This window comes from Stegostoma tigrinum, chromosome 27 (assembly GCF_030684315.1).
Source record: "Stegostoma tigrinum isolate sSteTig4 chromosome 27, sSteTig4.hap1, whole genome shotgun sequence".
Classification (NCBI taxonomy): Eukaryota; Metazoa; Chordata; class Chondrichthyes; order Orectolobiformes; family Stegostomatidae; genus Stegostoma; species Stegostoma tigrinum.
In genome coordinates, this window is record NC_081380.1 from 10439051 (window position 1) to 10462575 (window position 23525).

The 23525-nt window shown below is 40.6% G+C and overlaps 1 protein-coding gene across 6 annotated transcripts in view; it reads right to left on the bottom strand.

The window, feature by feature from the left end:
• The window catches only part of pom121 (POM121 transmembrane nucleoporin), a 53873-nt gene that overhangs the window by 17291 nt on the left and 13057 nt on the right, over positions 1-23525 (bottom strand). For 3 of the 6 annotated variants that reach the window (XM_059655485.1, XM_059655483.1, XM_059655482.1), the window contains exons 4-12: positions 22132-22212; positions 18757-18928; positions 18279-18376; positions 16949-17028; positions 16265-16389; positions 13540-13642; positions 11162-11353; positions 7550-9379; positions 1201-1239 (exon numbers count right to left, since the gene is read on the bottom strand). In XM_059655485.1, coding sequence (XP_059511468.1) covers positions 1201-1239; positions 7550-9379; positions 11162-11353; positions 13540-13642; positions 16265-16389; positions 16949-17028; positions 18279-18376; positions 18757-18928; positions 22132-22212 — 2720 coding nt within the window. The remainder of the gene's footprint in view (positions 1-1200; positions 1240-7549; positions 9380-11161; positions 11354-13539; positions 13643-16264; positions 16390-16948; positions 17029-18278; positions 18377-18756; positions 18929-22131; positions 22213-23525) is intronic. The other 3 variants (XM_059655487.1, XM_059655486.1, XM_059655484.1) reach the window with 1 other exon arrangement.

Below are 23525 nucleotides of genomic sequence, written 5' to 3' on the forward strand. Positions count from 1 at the left end.
GAATGGGTTAGATAATTACGATTTAAAACATGTGGTTTAATTTAAGCGATTGTGAGGGACACCATCAGAGGTTCTGGCTCCTTGATGATCAGATTTTATCTTCAGCAGGATATCAGCCACTTGAGAATATTCCTATTATCCTCAATTTTGCTTGGTAACCTTGAAGCCTTAATTGCACAGATGATGGCTTCATGTTGTACGCTGCATCACCATATCGGATTTTCAGGCATTCTTGCTAAGACATTTAAAAAAAGGGGTACATCAGGTTCCACTAGGTCTCAGATAGTTTATAGCCTAACAGTGTGTGTGCTGTGATGACCCATGTTATGAAGAGATGTATTTTCCTATGACAACATTTTCAGATTTAAGTGGACTAAGGAGTACTCTGAAAGATGATTAAATGGTCCATTTATATTGATTGCATGAGAGTCCAAGAAATGACAATGCGACCTGAGGTCACCGCTGGGACGAATAATAAATTGTAAAAAAGAAATTAATTACAGTTGAGTTTGGGACAGCCCGTATTTTCCATTTGCTAATTCAGAACACAGTTTGAACAGAATAAACAGGAAGGCTTTCTCTGAATGAAACAATTTTCTGTTGGCCAGTCTTTGATCAGATCCTGGTGTTGAAGTAGATATCGGAGAAGACAGCAGAAATTGTATTAATGGTGAAGACAACAAAGGAAGAGGACCACGGACTGGTCAAAACCTATGTAATTTCTTTGAATACAGATTATATAAAATGTTTGAATATGTCGCCACTGACATGGAAGGAATGAGCTATCAACAACATCAGGCTCAAGAGTCAAAATAAACTCTACTGCAACATATGTTAACTCTTACTCAGATAATTAAACAATATAAATATTACCTTAATCGAAACAATGCTATAAGGAGGAAGGAACATGGCTTATTTTCATATCAAAACCAATTCTTTTGTCACACATATGCATTTTTTCTATTTTCTGCTACCAGGGTGAAATAAAAGGGAACTACTGCAGCAGCAAAGATTCTTTTACAGGAAGAGCTATGCCATTTTCACTAAGCAGCTAGTCCTGATGGAGCAAAGAGCAGAGGCAGCAGAATCTTCTGAAGCACTGTTTTTTGTTTTAATGGCCTCCCATTGCTATACTGGTAAGAAGTAGCCAGTCGTGAGCAGCCAAAGCTTACAGAACACTGTAGCATCGCATTAACTTACCAGCCCCAAAGTTCAAAGTGGGAGCTCCAAAGTTGAACCCTAGTGGAAAAAAGAGGTGACTGTCACCAGCAACAAATTACGATTAAAATGTGGTTAGAACAAAAAAATGCATTTCCATACACTGCATTCACACTATTTCAGGTAAACTCTCACAATCCTCAACACCCTTTCGAAAGTTCACGTAGATTGATTCAGTTTACACTGCACCTGAATAGCATGGGAACAAATGGCCAGTGAAGAGCAATTTAAAAGTTTACATAATCTGCAGTTACTCTGGAATGCTTTAGTAATTCTGACTGGAAAATATATGTAGATTTTATGAGAGACTCAGCAACTCTGAGACTGGCCTTAGCTGTGATGCCCTGATTGCCAAAATGTCTCAACCCTGCAGAAAAGGCAACCGTATCCATGAATTCAGTCAGCACCTGGGTACATTGTTCTTTCAAAAGCCTCAAAATCTACGACGCTATCTAATCACTTAAATCTGCCCTTTGTCACTGCAACTCTGGAACCATTGTAGTTGAGTAAACTTTATATCTTAATTTTGTTATTTTCTCTGATTTTCTGGAGAAATCTGGCCCTCATGGTTCATGTGACAAACTGGAGGGAACAAGAGAAGCAACAGTGAAACCAGCCAGCGTGACAATAAAACTTACCAGTATCGTTAAATTCATTTCCACAGCTGACTAGAATCTATCAAGCAACCCATTCCATGTTAGAATCTGATCTGTATGACTCACGATTCAACACAACTCTGGTCACACCAAATCAAACCACTAGATCTGTTAATTTACACTACTACAAAGTAATAATTACATAAATCAAACACTGCCATTTTCAAAACCTGTAACAATCACTTCTTCTAAAAGTTACAAAAATTCTTTAACCAAATCATAAAAAACCTCAATTACATTTATATATTTTCCACTGGCCAAAGTCAGATTTTAAATGAGCCAATTCCAATAACTGAAACGTAGATTTTCAATGTTATCCAATCTTTAAAGCAATCAGTTCATGATGATATTAACTCTTACTATGCACCTTCTAGACTACCAAAACTGCTTTTAATTTTGTTGTTGTAAGATATAAGCATTGCTTCCACTCAGTACGCCTTAGTAGGCACCAACTCTACTATTGATGGCAAGAATTTAAATAAAATCATTCAGAACCAAAGTGCAGAAGAAAGGAGCTCACGCCAATGCATTGATTACAATACTTTGGAGTTTTTCAACTTGCGTTTCGCATTCCCTATAACATCTCAAAATCTGAGGAGAAAGTAAAGAAAATGCATGATTTCCAGTCCTCATTACTGTGCCTCATCAGACATTGCGTGCACACACTGAACAAGAATGGTCAACTGTGATGCTGCCTGTACTTGAATGTCTGCCTAAGGGGTGCTAAGGAACCCAAGCAGCATATCTGCTCAATTTGTCGATTGGGAACTGCAACAACTGACAATCAAACTGAATAATACTGAAGAGTTTTACAAAACATTTGAGATCTCTTCCAAGACTGGTGCCATGGAACTCACACACAAAGAACCACCATTAGGATAAGTACCTCAATGGGAGTCAGCAACTTTAAGGGGAAGAACAAAGATATTTGTTGCTCATAAATGTCAGGCAATGACCATTTTCAATAAAAGACAATCTGACTGTCCCTTGGCACGTTGTGGCTGTACCATCACTGAATTCCCCACTGTCATCACCCTGAGAATTACCAAACTCAACTGGACTCACCAAAAAAAAGTGGCTACAACAGCTGATTAGAGGCTAGGAATACTGCAGCAAGTAACTCGTCACCTGACTTTCCAAAATCTGTTCACTATCTATAAGGAACAAGTCAGAAGTGTGATGGAATACTCTCCGCTTGTGTTGTTAGAGCTGCACCTATCCAGACAAGAGGCTTGACTCCATCCAGGACAAAACGAACTGCTTGATGGCACCACAATCATAACCATCCACTCCATACACCAACACTCAGCAGCAACAGTGTGTATTATCTACAAGATGCACTGCAGAAATTGATTTAAGCTTCCAAATCCACAGCCATCTTCACCGAGATGGACAAGGGTAGCAGATACACCACAATTGCAAGTTTCCTTCAAAGCCGCCCACAATCCTGAATTGGAAATATATAGCTAGTCCTTCATTGGTTCTGGGTTACACATCCTCAAATTCCCTCCCCAACAACGTTAAGGGTCTACCTCCAGTATGCAGTTTTTTAAGGCAGCAGCTCACCACCAATTTCTCAAGGATAACTAGGGACAGACAATGTATGCTGACCAGCATGCAATGTCCACGTCCCCCCACTTGAGTGAATTAAGAGAATCATGGTTCCACCAAGATACCTCGCACTGAAGAAATGAAAAAGTAAAATAAATCACATCTACAAAACTTGACTATTAAATGGAAGCCAACATCAATTTGTAAATATGATCAACGTCCATACTTGCTGTTTTCAGCAAAGACATCTCTGAAGAGAACTAAGTAAATTCCAAAGACACAATGTATGATCAGCTAATGATTAAGTTCTAAGCCGAAAGCACTGCGTAAATCTTGTAAATGGATAAGAAACAGATTAATGGGGAAAAAAGTTAATTATTGCAGGAGTTACATAGGATTATATTTTTATGTAAATTACAGGTATAAAGTAGTGGACAATTCTGAGAGACAGCTTGGCAAATACAAAATTAGACAACAGATGTCATGGGCGGAAAGAAATGATAGTTTACATTTGTCAATGAGTGCAGAGCATTGCATGGGGCAAGTGTGCAGTATCAGCTCCAACAGTGGCAAAACAGCCCAGCGTGAAGCTGAAGAATACCTCAGCGTGATGACACACCCAACCACTCAACAGCAGCATCGAAATTTTAAAAAATTCTGAACAAAATATCCAAAACAGCAGAGTACAATTTAGTGGAGTTCACGCTCATATCAGTTCTAGTCAAATTCATGGAATTGTTGGCAACAATTCAGTGCAGGTTACAGATCCCTTATGCCAAGATGTCAGAGTTATGCAACTGAGAGAATCTTGGGCTTTGCAAAGAACTGACGGAGAACCCAAAGAGTTTAGTAAAATGATTAAAGATAGGTAACAGGTAGATCCTAAAAGGTATTTCAAAATTAAGAACGCAACATAAAGGCTGACTGAACCACAGTTGAAAAGTAAAATACAAACTGACATGAATTCTTTTTTGATTCCTTTCTTCACAAGTAGTTAGGAGGTGTATTTTGTCCTTTTATTTAAAAATGAAGGTTTGGACAGAGACACTGAGCAGTCTGCTTCCAAGTCAATAAAAGGCTTGAGGCCTTGGAATTTTTTTTAGAAATGTTGAAACAATAGAAGCAGCCTGAATGGGTGGGGTCAAGCTCAAATAGAACCAAAACATTTTTTTAGTTTTAGCCTTTTAATAGCAGTTTCTGTGGTCTTGAAGCTGGATGTGCAAGTTCTTATTCCCTTCTGTTACAACTAAAAGCTGGGGGTTCTGTTCCAGCTGCTGGAATTGCATGTGAGACAATTACCAAGGGTGTGCTTATGGGATATCACTGTATTGAAACAGTTAACTAGTAGTAGTTAATATATTTAATTTTTGTTAAGCATTTCAAAAGAGTTACAATTAAGCCAATTCTTTTATTTTGTCTGTATTTTAATCTTAGCATAAAAATGCAGTGTGTTTTGCTTAACATCAAGTGGTTTGACCAATTTACCTGCATCTGGAAAGCAACTCCATATACTTACCTTAAAAATAAGAAAAAGTTAGAGTTGACTATCTTAAAATATTTTCAGGGGCTTGGTTTGGTCCATAACAGTGAAAAACAGTAGGAGACGTTTAAAAAAAAATGGAAGGAGACTGAAGGTTCTTGCACTTGGACAAATTAAAGAACGTTAGAGCCTTCACTTGTGTTTTAAGTGAATTCCTAGTAAACATGCAGATTACTACTAAGCAAGTGCATTATCAAAATTTAAATAATCAGGTTAATTAGGGAGCACAACAGACTAATTTTGTTTTAACTATTAAATTGTTCAAGCAGGATCATGTAAAAAGATGAGATTTTGTTTGAATGGAGTGCAACTGCTTTGCAAGGGCAATCCCTGCGAATTTCCGCCTTGGTATTAAAGACAAATGGGAACTGGTAGTACTGAACTCAATACAAGTGTCTGAAATGTGAACTCAAGTTTAATAAATAAAGATATACCCCCAGCTTTGTCACTTGTGTGCCATATAAATCAAAACCCTCACGATACAACGCTATTCAGACGAGATCAAAATTGGGGCAAGATCAGAAACAGCTTAACTGAACACAACATTCCTGCATAAAAGAGTGCTTCAGCAGTATCTATTTTCAGTTGAGAGAAGCAGAGTAGGGGATACCGAGGCAACTGCTGCTTGGGTTTTGTACCACTGTGAAGGACTTGATGAGTTTGGCACAGAGAGAAGAAAACATTTTTTACTAAAATACTAAGACCTTAAATTTGCTTTCTCACCGAGAACTTAAAAAGTACATGAACAAGTGACTTCAGTGTTAACCAAATAGAAATCTATAGGACCAAAACAACTTACATGTTGAAATAGATAATAAAATGTGAGGCTGGATGAACACAGCAGGCCAAGCAGCATCTCAGGAGCACAAAAGCTGACGTTTCGGGCCTAGACCCTTCATCAGAGAGGGGGATGGGGGGAGGGAACTGGAATAAATAGGGAGAGAGGGGGAGGCGGACCGAAGATGTACTCTCCATCTTCGGTCCGCCTCCCCCTCTCTCCCTATTTATTCCAGTTCCCTCCCCCCATCCCCCTCTCTGATGAAGGGTCTAGGCCCGAAACGTCAGCTTTTGTGCTCCTGAGATGCTGCTTGGCCTGCTGTGTTCATCCAGCCTCACATTTTATTATCTTGGAATCTCCAGCATCTGCAGTTCCCATTATCTCTGATACATGTTGAAATATCTTGGATTTAAATCACATAAGGGCCTGCCGCACTTAATAACATATTTAAAACTTTTACTTGCACAGAATAGGGTGGTTCAATAATGGTGGACTTGAACTGCTTACCCTGAAATGGACATCTCAACGGTCCCTGTTTTACACATTAAAAGTTACTGGCTTCAGACGCCAACAGAATTGTCCAAAATATTATGTCTTCTCAGAGACCTCTTGTTTCCATAAAACACCATATTTCTGAAAACCTAAATTCTAATAGGTCCAGAAATGTTCCTTCTAAGCACAGAAGTCCCAATAGAATACATTAAATAACTGAATAAAATTGTGCTTATCCAGGTATTAAACAATATTGAGGATTTGTCAACCAGTATTTTAGTAAGCAAATGGATCAGGAGATTGCCAGATTTGAGTCACAGGGTGCAAATGGGACTTGATATAGGTCAGGTTATGGGTAGTGGTTTCAATGTAAGTTTAGTCATTATGGTGGTAAACAAGGAGGAATGAGCCTGATTTACACTTAAATTTAAAGTTGATTTCAGAAGCTGGATTCTTCATTCCAATTCATCTGCATTTGTAATTAAAATCAAGGTCAAACAGAATGTTAGCGCAAATTGAGATTCAATCCATTTAATCAGACGAATATAAAAAGATCCTATGGCAATTATTGAAGAGGAGCATGGAATTTTCCTGACATCCTGGCCAACATTCCTTTCATGAGCAATACCAGATAAAAATCAAATCGAAGTAATCGCTGCTGCTTGCAGAACCTTCATGTATGCAAGTTGGCTGCCACACGTGGTAATGTAGCAATAATGACCAAATTTCAAAAATTAGTCTTTGGTTGTGACACACTTGAGAACATTTCAAGAATATGGCCGTTGCTACGGAACCTTGTGCCAGACTTGCAAGAGCAAATGGAAGGAAAAAATGCATTAATAGTTTGCCATAAAAAATATCCTCCATCTAATTTCTATTGTGAATGCACTAGACACTGAAACAGACAATGCAAAGAATGAAGAACTCACACTGGTGTTAATGGGACTGCTAGTCTGAAAGGGATGGGTCAGTGGCTAACTTTATTCTGCATCACAATGACCATTGCAGTGCTTTATACCAGGGCTGCCCTTTTTCCAATCCTGGCCACTGGTATCCCTCAGAGGAACACAAAACACCAAAAGGTACACAGAAGAAACCAAGTTAGACATTTATAAGAAAACATGGAAAGAGGTAGAAACACATCTTGAAAGATAGAGTTGCAAACTAGAACCATCTGTAGAAGTAATACTAGAATTCAAGTAACTGAGAATAACACAGCCTCAGTTAATTTCTGATAAAGAGGATTAATGTACACTAGGAACAAATCCCATCAACTTTTTAAATGTCAAAGTTTAGAAATAAAGTTTCACTCACCTCCAAATACAGGTTTGTTCTCAACTGTATTTGTGGCTCCAAAGTTAAACTGTGGAGTGCTCTGGTTCTGCTGGGCCTGGTTAGTCAATGCTGAACCAAACATATTTTGAGATGACGTTGTCGAGGTGGAAGTGGCAAAGGGGACGGAAGGATTTGAAGAGCAAAATCCACTCTGACCTGAACCAAAGAAGCTAGCTGCAGCTATATTTGGATTTGATGCAGCAAGAGTGAAACCGCTAGTTGTTACAGCTGCCTGGTTTGACGAACCAAAGCCAACCGTCTGTGAAGAGCCAAAGATTGACCCAGTTGTACTACCACTCAAACTCTTGGTAGCGTTGAATATTGGAGCAGCAGTGGAAGTGGTGGTTGTACCAAATGAGAAAGCTGCTGAGGTGCTGCCAAATGCTGGCTGTGTCGAAGCTGATCCAAATCCAGTCTGGGCTGTTGCACCCCCAAACAATGGCTGGCCGGGAGTTCCAAATGTAGACTGCGAAGTGGTACTTGGAAAGGCCGATTTGGCTGCAGAAGCTCCAAAGTTGAATGGAGGAACAGCATTGCCAAAGGCAGGAGTTTTACTTGGGGTTTTCTGAGCTGCTCCAGCATTTGTCCCAAATGTTGAATGACTGCCTGTGCTTCCAAAATTAAGTTGAGCTGTCGGACCACCAAAAGGTGGTGTGCTTGTGGCATTACCAAACAGGGAAGATTTTGCTGGGTTTCCAAATGCAAGAGCAAGTTGTCCACTTGAGGTGGTAACAGTTGTTGGCACTGAAGAGCCAAAACCCCCGAATAAATTTGAAGTGGGTGCGATACTTGTTGACACCTGGCTTGAGACTGCTGTTGTTTGTCCAAAGACAGAAGCTAGTGGGCTAGCTGATGCTGCAGATGTATCTGCAGAGCTCTTCCCAAATTGGAATATGTCACTGGGTGCTGCTGTGGTGGTTGTTGAAGAATTTGAGCCAAACTGAAACAGTTGCTGTGATGAAATGTTGTTAGTTGCAGTAGTTGTAGTATTTGGTTTTGAAGTAACAGCTACATTTAAACCAAAACTAAACGTGGCTTGTGAGCCCTTTGCTTCCAAGTTAACATTTGAACTTGCTAGTGAATTGGAGGCTGCAAATGGGAACAGAGTTGAACCTGATTTTGCAGAAGTTGTGGCAACAGCAGGTTCATTATTAACAACAGCTTGAGCTGACTGGCCAAATGTGAATGGTGCAGATGTCGTGGTTGAAGTTGTAGGGGTCAAACAGTTCCCAAACACTGGTTTGAATGATACAGTTGAAGTAGCACAGCTTGATTCCTTTGATGCCACCAAGGTCAGGGGTGTAGTAATCGGCATGGTCAAGCTCAACGCTGTTGAAACGACACTGGCTTGCTGTACTACTGGCAGACCAAAGACTGGCTTAAACTCAACTGTACTGGCAGCTGAAGGAGCTGTGACACTAGTGACTGCTGGCTTTACAGTCAGTGTGCTAGGCAGACTAAGACTTGTGCTTGGAGGTGCAGAACTCCCTGTACATACAGCAAAATTCATTTCAGGCTCTTTGTTAACTTTATTTTCTTGTGAACTTACTAGAGCAGAAATCTGGCAAGAGTTGGTGGTAGTGGTGATGGCTTTGGTAGCAGATTTATTGATTGGAGTTCTAAGTGGCTGGGTGATGGAGGAACATGAAAAGTTCAAAACATCAATCGGCTTAAACCCTGCAATGTCAGTTGTCACAGCCACACTAGTAGTAGGAGTTGTAAGAGGGGGCAATAAATCATTCTTGAAGGTGATAGCGGAAGGCTCTGAGACTTTAACCATGTTGTTTGAAGTTACTCCATCTACAGAATCTGGGAAAGGAAAATGTTAACATTACAAGTCAGTTCAGTCATCAGGGATTTTAAAACCAAGAGTAAAGCATTGTAACTGTGTCATCAACAACATGTAACCTTTCCTTAATAGAGTATTGTGGGTCCATTCATTAGAACTATGCATCAGTTCTGTTTTCACAGAATGCTTCAAACAATTTTTTTTTGAAAAGCATGAATCTTCTAGGTTAACACAGTGTGGAGCTGGAAGAACACTGCAGGCCAGGCAGCTGCAGAGGAGCAGGAAATTTGACATTTCGGATCAGGATCCTTTTTCAACATTTCCCATGGCTAACCCACCTAGTCTGCAAATCCCTGGAAACTATGGGCAGTTCAGCATGGGTAATCCACCCAACCCATACAGCTTTGGACTGTGGGAGGAGACCGGAGCACCTAGAGGAAACACACCCAGACATGGAGATAACGTGCAAACTGCACAGTTGCCCGAGGTTGGAATCAAATCCAGGTCTCTGGCATCGAAAGGCAGCAGTGCTAACCACTGAGCCGCTCAAAGAAGCAGAACATCATTTAAATGGGGAGACTGCAAAAAGCTGTAGCAGATGGACTTTTTCTATACACGTATGGGACATGGGCAGGACTGACTGGGCCAGTATTTATTACTGTCCCTAGGTGCCCTGAGAAGGTGGAGGTGAATTGCCTCCTCAAACTGTGTGTACATGTGTTAAGGGTAGGCACACAATGCCATTAGGAAAGAAATTCCAGGACTGTGACCCAGCACACCAGGGTATATCTCACTCAAGCCAAGGAAACCAACATTTATCACGTTTTGCTTTTTTTCTCTTTATTCATTCATGGGATGATAGCGTCACTGGCTAGGCAGCATTTATTGCCCATCCCTTATTGCTTAGAGGGCAGTTACGAGTCAACCACATTGTTGTGGGTCTGGAGTCGCATGAAGCTAGACCAGGTAGGGATGACAGTTTCCTTCCCTAGAGGACACTAGTGAACCAGAGAGGTTTTTCCAACATTTGACAATTGATTCATGTCAACATTAGACCCTTAATTCCAGATATTTATTGAATTAAAATTCCACCATCTGCTGTGGTGGAAATCAAACCCAGGTCGGGTCTCTGGATTAACTGCCCAGTGATAATACCACTAGGCCACCTCCCGTTAAGCTCCCCATACCCAAGTTCTTAACCACACTGCCAATGTTACTTTGCTAAGGTAAGTATAACAAAAGGTTTTTAAATCTCCAGAAGAAAAACAAAAAGTTATTTTTGCCATTTGATCCAATGTTGGAAATATCTATATCCAGCTTCCACTGTCAGTATCAAGTAGTTTGGGTCATTTCTGGGATAGTACAAGTAACTGCCAAAACAAAAAACTTTACAATTTACCCTGCCTCAATCTCAAATGAGTACACTCAAATACAGCTTGCTATTTTGTTCAATTACCCAGAACAACCACGCTATGGTCCTTCTGTTTGAGATTTACATTCTGAAATAAATTAAAGAACAGTTTTTTGTTTCAGGTCGATGTTGATTGGGAACTCAAATAACACTGTCCAAGCGCATTTTAAATTAGGATACAGCAGATAGAAAATAGGATATATTATTACCTGCACATCATTGAGCAATGCTGTAGAATTAGCCTGGTGGAAATTTTCTAGGTGCAGCCATAAAATGCTTAATCTGCTCAGTACTGCTCAAGTTACTGAGCTGACATTTGCAAAAAGAAACTAATCTTTGAAATGACATTGCATCAAAACCAGTAACAAGCTGTTGACCCACTACAGCTTACCTGAATTACTAGCTGCATTTGTGCAGTTCTGCATCTTCTTCAAACTGACCAGCAGAGGACTACAGACAACAGCAGAAATGGAGGTGGACGTGGCTGTTGAGTCAGCAGAAATTTCTCCTGTCGGAGCAGTAAGTGTTACGGACAGGGAGGGTACTGTTGCTGTTGTCACTGGTGTTGGTGACTTTGTGGGTTCTGTTAACAGCAAGAAATGGCATTTAAATCTCATTGATATATATTCAAAGGGGTCAATAAACTTGAATACGCATGATGGATTTAAAGACAGGATATGGTACAGTCATATATAATTAAACAGAAGATAGTTAGATTATGATTAGATTAGATTCCCTACAGTGTAGAAATAGGCCCTTCAGCCCAACAAGTCCACACCGCCTCTTGAAGCATCCCACCCAGACCCATCCCCCTATAACCCACACACCCCTGAACATTACGAGCAATTTAGCATGGCCAGTCCACCTAACCTGTACATCTTTGGACTGTCGGAGGAAACCGGAGCACCCGGAGGAAACCCATGCAGAGGCGGGGAGAATGTGCAAACTCCTCACAGACAGTTGCACGAGGCTGGGATCGAACCTGGGTCCCCGGCGCTGAGAGGCTGCAGTAACCACTGCCCCAAACATCACCACATCTAAAACATGTTTAAATCACAACTACATCACCACTATAAAAAAAAATGGAATGATGGAAGTTAAGCTCTGCATCCTGTGACCTTTTAATTTTTCTATGATTTCTGGAGAAAAATTCTTAACTCACAATAAATGCATTCAAATGAAAAAGGCCCAAAGTTGATTTTGCGTGTTTAGAGACCGTTAAGTGCATGCCACAAGTCCAAAAACCAAAACAGACACTTAAATCAAGGTAATAATATACAAAGTAAAAGTGGAAAATTCAACCACCAGAGTTTTCTTCAGGGTCAGAGGATACCACGATGCCAATGCTAACTGATCTCGATCAGGATTTAGGAACATTCCATCAGGAAGGAACTCTCAAAAGCAAACCTTTCCAATGCCCAAATTCACAAAATGCAATCAACACAAACCAATTGACAAGAAATGGAAGTGTAACTGTGAACTTGTAGTGTACATGTGATACAAAGCTAAAGTTGCTTCAGATCTGTTCAGTAACTGAGATGCTCCATTCGTGATAAAAGCAACAGAAAGACCTAGCGGTTCAGGGACATAATACTTTAAAGTTTGGGCCACACATAAACAGGGTGGTTGAGAAGGCATTTAGCATGCTTGCCTTCATTGCTCATACCATTTGAATTTAGGAGTTGGGACATCATGTTGACATGGTACAGGGCACTGGTGAGGCCTCATCAGAAGCAGTATCCAATTCTGGTTACTTTGTTACAGGGAGATCATCAAGCTGAAGAGGGTTCAAAAAAGATTTATCAGGGTATTGCCAGGAATGGAGGATTTGAGTGATAGGGAGATGTTGGATTGGCTGCGAATTTTTACACTGGAGTGGGTTTGGAGGGGTAACCTTATAAAGGTTTATAAAATCAGGGGTACAGATAAGGTGAATAGCAGGTGTCCCTATGCTGGGGGATTTCAAGATTAGGGGGCATATTTTTGGGTGAGAGGTGAAAGATTTAAAACGGACAGAACGGCAATATTTTTACAGACAGTGGTTCACGTGTTTAATGAATCTCCAGAGGAAGTGGAGGATGCAGGTACGGTTACAGTTACAAAGTTTAAAAGACATTTGGATATGTACACGAATAAGAAAGATTTGGAGGGATATGGGCCAAGCACAGGCAAATGGGACTTAGTTTGGGATTATGGTCAGCATGGACTGGTTGGCCCGAAAAGCCTGTTCCCATGCTGTAATGACTCTATTCATTGTCTATCTCTCACAATGAGGCTTTTGTGGCACAGAGGTGGTATCTCAACCTCTGAGCCAGAAGGCTTGCCGTAGAGGTGTGTAATGATATCTCTGAACTTATTTATTAAGAAAGAAATCTGAAAAAAATCCCTTATGCTCACAAGGGGCTCTTGTGGCACAATGGCAATGTCTCTACCTCTAGGTCAGGGTTCAAGTCCCAACTGCTCCAGAGGTGTATGATAACCTCTCTAACTAAGTTGATTAGAAAGCATTTTTACGCTCACTGGAAAATGCCTAGCTAGTTAAGGCAGACAGCAGCCAGAACACTTGTAAGTATTTCACATCATGAAGAAAGGGAAACTTCAACGGTTTAAATATCTGCCCAACTTTATTTTAATGGATATGCTCTGTCAAAGAGTATAGGTCAGGTTAGAAACAATGGTCAAAACACAGTGAAATACAACCAAGACTGATGAGTCTCTGACCTTTGCCGCTGAACACAAAAAGCAAGAATTTTAATTCCAATTTCTTACCTTCCTTTTCCTGCAATGCTTTCTTAATTCTGTCTAGACCTGCCTTCTTTTCAGAATCCACATCGTCTGCTGTGATTGTATAGCCAAGCTCCAGCGGAGGATGCTGAAGGCAAGAGGCATAATGAATTAGCAGCACAATCCTGTATTAATTCACCTTGGCATCAATTTGAAATAAATTACGCTGCTAAACACTTTACTAGCATTGTGCACCCAACACTATTTTTCACAGCTAATGCTAATTTTGCTTAGCAACTGCATGACCATTTCAGAATTGGAAGAATGTGGATTCAAATCTCATTCCCAAGCTCAAGCAAATAATTTAGACTCAAATTGTATGTAGTACCGAAGGTTAATGGAGAAGAGCTAGAAACATTCTCAAGCAAATTGGAAGAGTTAACTTCAGTTGATGAGAAGGAAGTTAACTAGGACCCAAGGGAGTGCTATGTTGTTGGAAGTGCCTTTTGCACATCAGACACTGAACAAAGCTTGTGCTGCCTGCTCAGCTGAATGTGGGTGAGGAAAAAAAAAGGTCCTGCAGTATAATTTAAAAAGGAGCATGTTCTCTCAGTCAACATTTAAACCTCTACAAATACCATGAAAAGTTGGCTACTTATCTCCAAGTCATCTTGAAATTTTTTGACACATTGGTCCACATGCAACTTTGCAGCTAAATTCAGTACTTGTGAACCCATAAGGCAAGGACATGAACATTCCTATGAGAATACATATTCTTTGGTTATGGAGCAGTCAATACCTTTCAGAGGGAGTTAGTTGTGTCAACAATAACAGCAATCAGAACTTCAAAGGGAAGCACTTTCCAAGGGACCATACAAATTGGTAACAGCTTAAAGTAAATTCAATTAACTCCTATTTCAATAAACAGAGTGGGTTATGGAGACATCATGTCAAAAGCAGCACTCCAACCGGGAAGTTGGTTCTGGTCACCTTCAGAGTGCCCCAGCCAATTCCTATTCCTATCTTTGTAGATCAGCACACTTACTTGCCTCATGATCCTAATCAATTTTCCTTATAAAATCCACTAAGTCCTCCGTCCTGAGGTAGCGACTTCAAGGTTATTACTACTCATTGCATAAAACATTCTTCCTCACACACTTGCAAAGTTTTTTGTTCAAACCCTCAAACTGTGTTTTCTAATTATTGTATTGTCAGCTAACCAGAGCACTTTTATGTATGACGACTATGGCTCGTGTCTACAGCTTTTACACACACACACACACACAAAATTGGAGTTCCTAACACTCTACTTTGTCCAACGAGAAGAAAGAAGCCCAGTTTGAAATTCCTCCCATATTAACAACATTTCTGTTCTCATTTTCTTTCCAAGTCTTACTTTCCTATTCAATTCCCCACTAATTAATTGGATTCGATCTGATTTATCTTGCATCATATATCCAATGGCTTTTATCCCCCCTTCCACTTGTTCAATTTTCCTCATCATCTTTTTGCCCTTATCCACAAGTAACTAGCCTGTACCTAAAACAGCTCCTCCTTAAAGATCACCCATTGTTTCATTATCACTACCCTGTCAGTTTTTGGTCTTAGTTAACTTCCTTCTCACTCTATTGTAGTTAACACTCTCTATCAAATTGCTTCAAATTGTTACCTTCTCTTCTCCCTTAACTTAAACCTTAAAGTGTGATGATCATATCCTAGTGTACCTCCACTCTGTCAACATCATATCTCAGCATCAGATCGTTAGACAGAGAACATTTTGGTCAAGAAAAGTTTCCTGAACACATTTCAGAAATTCCTTTCTCTCAAGTCTTTATTCTAACTTTCCAATCAATATCGACGCATAGAACAAGAGAGATGTTGATAGAGGAAGCGGGCAAAAGAGTTACAAGTGGATTTCAATGTAAGGAAATCTGAGATCATCCAGGGTACTTCCTAAACATTACAAATCTAGAATGGTGGAAGTCCAAAGAGACTTTAGAGTCCAGGTGCACAAATCATTAAAATATTGTAAACAAATCCAGAATAATGGGATATTGGCCTTAGTACCTAGAGGATTGAAACATAAGTGGCTAGAACTGTTTCACCAAACAGGGCCCCGGTTCTACAACATCTGGAATGGAGATCAATTCTGGACACCCTGGGATGACTTGCTGCACAGATTTAAATTAAGATGAGAGCTAGGGTTAAAGTGCTCTTATCTGCAGTGCTAGTGTTCTCCTCTGACCCAGGAGATCTGGGTTCAAGTCCACCTCTCCAGAGGTGTGTAATAATGTATTGAACAAGGTTGGTTAGGTAATATCCACACAAACTAGGGTTAGATGCCATAGGATTTAAAGGTAATAAAGTGATTTCATATATGTTCCACTGCAAAGCATCTGCTTCACTTTTCCCTTGCCCTTCACAGGGCATTAGCAGAGCTTCTAAAAATGAAGTAGTAAATTTCAAAAAGCACTTTGCTGTGATTTCACATGCAAGTCCACGCACAAATTCCACAAATTATTCACAATCTGTATTGTAGTCAACCCTACCTCATTCAATGACAATGTAACCAAATCTTCCAGTAGCAGGCACCAAAGCAATGAAACCTCTTAATTTTGGGGCAATAAAGTCAAATCATTACAGCATATCTTCTCATTTTTTTCGGTTCTAAAAGATGATAGATTACTTCTGCATTATAACTGATATTTTAGCTACAAAAAACAATGAAATAGTTTGAAAATCAAGGAGCAATAAGTAGTATGACTGTCACCAGAGTAAGCTGATCTCCTTTGCGTTTTGATAGGAGAGGAATCTTGCGCTTCCGTTTCCCATCTCCCGCTGAGGGAGAATAATCTACTGTTGATGGTGATAATTTTGATAACTGATACACAGATTCTGAAATCAGAAAAACAACTCATTATTTCTTAAATAACGAAAAATATTTCTATTATCAGTAAAAAAAACTAAATATCACCAAAATCAACAGCTGTAAGTCCAGAACACAGGCAAAGTTTGATTTTACTTGTGTAGTTCCGTACTTGGACATCTTTACTGCAACCGGATAGAATAGGAATGTTCTAAAAACACTAGTGAAACTTAGTAATAACACTATGATGACAATTATATGCAAATCTGTTGTATAACCAAGGAGCAGGGAACATTGGCTGTGTGGAGGAGAATGGGTTTTGAATTCGCACTGCAGCTGAGAGTTCTTCACATTGAGTTCTATACTGGGTGATGTACCTTAATTTATATATTACGACTGTTTGTTTTCAAAGCAAAAATAGACAATTCTCTTTCAACAATGTTAGTAGGGGAAATGTGAACGTGCTTATTTTAATACTTGTGAAATAGAACAGGTATCGGAATTGTGACAGGTTTTTATCTACACATTTATACTATTTATGAGGTTATCCCAGATTAATCAGCAATATTAATCCCACTTCCTTCTTACCTTCTTCCATGGTTTGGTCTTTTTCTACCTTATCCACCTTAACAGGAGTAGAAGTATCTGACCTTTGTACTTCTTCTTCTCTGTAAATAAACATTAAAATATTTCCTAAATTCAAGAAATCAGGATGTAAGGCTTTGCTTCCTAGTACAACACGTTCTCCGGCAAGTTACAGTTCATTAGGTGGTAGCTGCCTTCTTACAAGGTACTTGCTACCTTTATTCGCAGCAGGCTGCAGGAGCCAAATTCATTTCTGATCGAGATGAGCGCTTTCTAATTGGAGTCACTGAATGATGGCAAACTGAAAATTCTATGGAATTTCTCAGCCAGGATAGAGTTCACTTGCAATACGTACCGACACCTTGCCAAGACCAATTATATGGGTACTCCTGGTATGTTTGGTTGAATTATATGGTAGTTGGGATGAATTAGAAGGTACTTTCACTGACTGAATGAGAAAGGGAACACCACCTCACTTCATGAGAAGTGTCATGAAGACATTTCTCATCAGGGTCACTGACAAACGAGGGACCCAGTAAAATTCTGCCAACCTACTCTAAAAACAGGTAAATGCCAGAAATGCAAAAACTAGTGATTCACTGGTGCAGAGAGCTGAACTGAACTCAAAGAAGTTATCATACTGCAGTGATACACTGGACCAGCAAACAAAAGCCATGCTCAAATCCCATTCTTGCATGATGTGAAACAGTTTTGCTTATCCATGGATTAGCATCAGGAACCACCCCATGAAAAATGAGCAAACCTAACTGGTTTGTGAATAAGGGTCCTCTACGCTACAGCATCAGACAGTACTCCAAAAGTTTCCACGTAGGCCATACACAGGTTGGCGTCCTTAAGTTACTGCCTGTATGGAGCTGTGCAAAGGAATTATAAGAATACGTCACATCAGCATATTAGCCGTGCAGTACAATATAAAATTAGAGCACACGCTGTTCTTTAATAACTTTCACTAAAGTGAACGTGATCCTTTTCCTATCTTGTCGGCAACAACTGGAATGTCACTCTGCTTAATTAATTCAAATTGGCTAGCAATGGGTTACAAAACAAAAAAAGACTTAACAGCAATCATGATATTCTCAAGGCAATGAAGAACAGGTAATAATGCAGTTCTGGTGATACCAGAACACAACAGAGCATTTTTGAATCAACACAGACGAGCAGAACAACACTGATGAGGATATTCTTTGCAACTTGAATCGCAGCACTGGGGACACCACTTGGGACAAAGGCAGTACCATTTCATCAAGCAGACATGAATATTTTAATGAACATTTAATCCAGTGGTTACATTTTGAAAGGTGCAGTTAGTTACCTCATTTTTTTTCCTGGTCTCTCAGGAGTTTGAGAACGTGAAGATGCAGGGCTGGACAAAGGTGATGCATTCTGTACAGAGAGATAATTCTTCACACCCTGCAGGTTGACAAAGAAATGGGCACTAATTTCATTATTAAATTTTACAACCACAAATGGTTGACAGTTAACTTACTTATGGTAGTGATGGTTAAAAAATAAAAATATAAGGAAAACACTGCTATTCAAATATGGTGAAACATCATGTACCAACCCATCTTAATCTCTAATCCAAAATACAGTCTGGCATCAACACAGAACTTCTGCAAAGCTGCATGTGGTGACTTACAGTGCATGACACTTGCACCACAACCTACTGAGTTCCAAAAGCATTTCTGAAGTAGAAGTAGAAAGTGCAGAAAATTCACAACATCCCATCATACCTTTAACAGCAAATAGCATGCGAAGTTGCAGTATTACAAGCTCCACTATATACTAACCTGAATATGGCCTCGAGTGGAACTGTAAGAACTATAAATGGGGTTGCGAGGGGAAGAATGCTTCCCACCCATATATGTACTGCTCAGTGAGCTAATGGAGGACGTTCGCGATCTTTTAGAAATGGGGTCATCTGAATACTGGGAATTGGTGCCCCTCTTCAAGGTTCCAGGTCTAGAAAATATGACAAAAGCTGAGTCATCAGGGAGAACTGAACAAAATAACATAATGTGCGCAACTGTTCTGTTCATGTTGCCTTTTTGTAAGTAATCCATTGCATTTATTTGAAATATCCTGAACATAAAGTACAAAGTACATATCTTCTCTCTTCTACAAACATTTTGTTCTTGTTCTAATATTTCATTCTGCCTCTCCTTGAACAGACTGCCTCCTGCTCGAGGCAAAGTCCACACACAACCATAGAGTTCTGATAGATCATCAAGAGGAATTCCTCAATGTAACCTGTACAAACTATACAATAACAGGAATCCAGCTGTCAGAGTTGATCTCAATCATTATCTAGTGACCACTAATGGAAAGAACAAGCCATGAAGACATTTCTCATCAGGGTCACTGACAAACGAGGGACCCAGAGGCAAACTTTTGAGCCACAACTGATATCAAACTGCTCACATTCAGGTTTTGGAGCCAGAAACTTAGATCATCAGCAGAGAGATAATTTATATACCTAACTATTCAAGAGACAATTCTATTACATTTAATGTCTGCAGGGTATTCCATTCAAAGACAGAAACCCAAAATCTTTCAACCATATGCAGTACTTCATTTTGTTTTAAATGTGATTGAATATTTAACTATCATTTAGAATCAGTTTTATTTAAATGAAAAATGGAACATGTCTGGGAAAATGCCAGGTTACGCTAGAAAATAATAATTTCTGCTGATAATTTTAACTGAATAATGAAGTGATTAACTCAGGCAATTTTCTTTTTGTTCTTGAGGTTAAGAGTGAAAGTGAACATGAACTGGAATTCATAAAATAATGTAATAAAGTCAATTCCAGGCAGATTTAGTACTTACACTGGGATTATAAAAAGTATCACAACTTGTACTTGCTAGTTCAACGTGAGGTAATGCCCAAGCTAGCTGCTAAAGCTGTCCAGCACAGAACAAGCACTTTGGCCCATCAAGATGCCATTGTAAACTAATTCCATCAGTCTGCACAAGGCTTGTATTCCTCTATTCTGTCTGTTTATGTGTCTGACCAAATGCCTCCTAAACACTGCTATTGTCTCTGCGTCCACCACCTCCCCGGCACCTACCAAACTTTGTTTAAGGAACTTACCTTGCACATCTCCTTTAAACTTTGCCTCTCTCACCTTAAAATGTCTGTCACCCTATTGTTTGACATTTCTACCCTGGGAGAAAATGATCCACTCTGACAATGCCTCTCAACTTTATATACTGCCATCAGGTCACCCCTCAGCCTCCGATGCTCTAGCAAAAACAATTCAAGTTTTTCCAAATTCTCCTTCGGCTAATGCACTCCATTTCAAGCAATAATCCTGGTATTCCTCTTTGCATCCCCTCCAAGGTCTCCACATCCATCCTGTAGCGTGGCGACCACAACTGTACACAACACTCCAAATGCAGAGAAACTGAAGTATTACACATCTGCAACATGACTTGCTAACTTTTATACACAATTCCCTGACCAATGAAGGCAAGAATGCTGTAGGCCTTCTTTACTATCTTATCCAATTGCACTGTCACTTTCAGGGGGCTATGGGCTTGTACCCCAAGACCCCTCTGCATACCAATGCTCCTACAAGTCCTGCCATTTACTGTATACTTTCTTCTTGCATTTCACTTCCCAAAATGCATCACCTCACACTCATCTGGAAAAAACACCATCTGCCATTCCTCCACCCGACTTTCCAACTGGTCTATATCCTGGTCTATCCTTTGAAAACCTTACTTAGTATCCACATCTTCATCAATTTTTAGGTCATGTGTGGACCTACAAATTATTTTCATCCAAACATTTTATATATACTACAAACAGAAGTCCCAGCACTGATCTTTGTGGAACATCACTGCTCACAGAACTCCAGTCAGAAAACTCCGCTCCACAGTTATCTATCGTCTTCTACGACCAAGCCAATTTTCTATGCAGAGATAATGGGAACTGCAGATGCTGGAGAATTCCAAGATAATAAAATGTGAGGCTGGATGAACACAGCAGGCCAAGCAGCATCTCAGGAGCACAAAAGCTGACGTTTCGGGCCTAGACCCTCTCTGATGAAAGGTCTAGGCCCGAAACATCAGCTTTTGTGCTCCTGAGATGCTGCTTGGCCTGCTGTGTTCATCCAGCCTCACATTTTATTATCTTGCAATTTTGTATGCAACTTGCCAACTCACCATGGATCCCATCTGACAATCTTCTGGACCAACCTACTTCATCAAATGCTTTAGTAAAGTCCATGCAGACAATATCCACTGGCCTCAATCATCTTTGTCATGTCCCCAGAAAGCTCAATCAAGTTTGTGAGACAAGGCCTGAGTAAAGCTATGCTTACGAATAAGCCCATTCTTCTTGAAATGCAGAGGTTCACCTGCACATCTGCCAATGTGGTATACTGCATCCGCTGTACCCGGTATGGCTACCTCTACATTGGGTAAACCAAGCGGAGCTTGGGGACCGCTTTGCAGAACACCTCCGCTCGGTTCGCAATAAACAACTGCACCTCCCAGTCGCAAACCATTTCCACTCCCCCTCCCATTCTTTAGATGACATGTCCATCATGGGCCTCCTGCAGCCCAATGGTATCAATGTGGACTTCACCAGCTTCCAAATCTCCCCTTCCCCCACCGCATCCCAAAACCAGCCCAATTCGTCCCCTCATCCCACTGCACCACACAACCAGCCCAGCTCTTCCCCTCTACCCACTGCATCCCAAAACCAGTCCAACCTGTCTCTGCCTCCCTAACCTGTTCTTCCTCTCACCCATCCCTTCCTCCCACCCCAAGCCGCACCTCCATCTCCTACCTACTAACCTCATCCCACCTTCTTGACCTGTCCGTCTTCCATGGACTGACCTATCCCCTCCCTACCTCCCCACCTATACTCTCCTCTCCACCTATCTTCTTTTCTCTCCATCTTCGGTCTGCCTCCCCCTCTCTCCCTATTTCTTCCAGAACCCTCACCCCATCCCCCTCTCTGATGAAGGGTCTAGGCCCGAAACATCAGCTTTTGTGATCCTGAGATGCTGCTGGGCCTGCTGTGTTCATCCAGCCTCACATTTTATTATCTTGGATTCTCCAGCATCTGCTGTTCCCATTATCACTGACATTTACATCATGTGGGTTAATTTATTATCCATCTACTCCTGGCTTTTCTCCCATACTTAACTTACTTTGGAATCAAAGAAGCTGGAGCTCCATTGGCCAACAGGGGCTCAAATGCAGAGTGACCACTGCCACTGCTGTCATGGCGTCTAGAAACAAAATGCAACAAGTTAGGCTTATGTTACAAAACTTGCTTGAAACTTGAAGCAGGCTCGTGATTATTTTCCAAAAGACAGTTTTTTTTCCCCTACACGCATGAGGAGCACAAATTTCTTTATAGGAAACTTCAATATACCAAGTTTCCAAATGCTTTTAGTCAGTTATCTTGCTCAAGAGGATTTAGATGTACAAATTTAAAATTTAGCTCTGATCAACTATAATGTCATGCAACGAGAAGACTGGCAAAATGTCCTAAAAATATATAGAAGCACCTATCAGGTCATACTATATCCTAGTTTTAAAAAGGTTACATGAATAAAATGGCCTTTACTGGAAGCTACATTGGTAACACTTGCAAACAATGTCCAATAAAATTGAGGGAATACAGTCACTTGAATTCAGAGACGGGTGGTGGCAAGGCTGTTCGGGAAAAGGAATTCTTTTGAACTTAAATGATATGGTGAGCTATATTCCAAGAGTTGGGATGCTCCAGTTTAAAAGAGAAATAATTCCGAATCAGGACCAGTTGGCCATTTCTACCTGATGACTTCGGATGACATCATTTCCCTAGTGATCAAATAAAACTGACCCAGTTCTGCACATTTACAGTACTTTCCAGAATTAAATACACTTCTATTGGAAATCTACCACCACATAATTTACCAATTCCAACCCTTCCCCAGCCTGTCTCCTGAAGCTGACAGGAGTATTGTTCTACACAAGTCATCTCAAAAGCAATTAACTCAAGTGGCTTGTCATTTTTCCAAGGCTGGAAGGTGGGTGGAAAAAGTGAGTGGATTAGTGTGTCTAACAAGAGGCTGTGATCTTTCTTCTCATTCAGAGGCAAATACAGCACCCAAAACTGTTATCTTTGTTGAGACAAGCAAATCCATTAGATGACCCATTGTTCAATTTTATGCCAATAAGGGCTTAGATAATAAAATGTGAGGCTGGATGAACACAGCAGGCCAAGCAGCATCTCAGGAGCACAAAAGCTGACGTTTCGGGCCTAGACCCTTCATCAGAGAGGGGGATGGGGGGAGGGAACTGGAATAAATAGGGAGAGAGGGGGAGGCGGACCAAAGATGGAGAGTAAAGAAGATAGGTGGAGAGGGTGTAGGTGGGGAGGTAGGGAGGGGATAGGTCAGTCCAGGGAAGACGGACAGGTCAAGGAGGTGGGATGAGGTTAGTAGGTAGCAGGGGGTGCGGCTTGGGGTGGGAGGAAGGGATGGGTGAGAGGAAGAACCGGTTAGGGAGGCAGAGACAGGTTGGACTGGTTTTGGGATGCAGTGGGTGGGGGGGA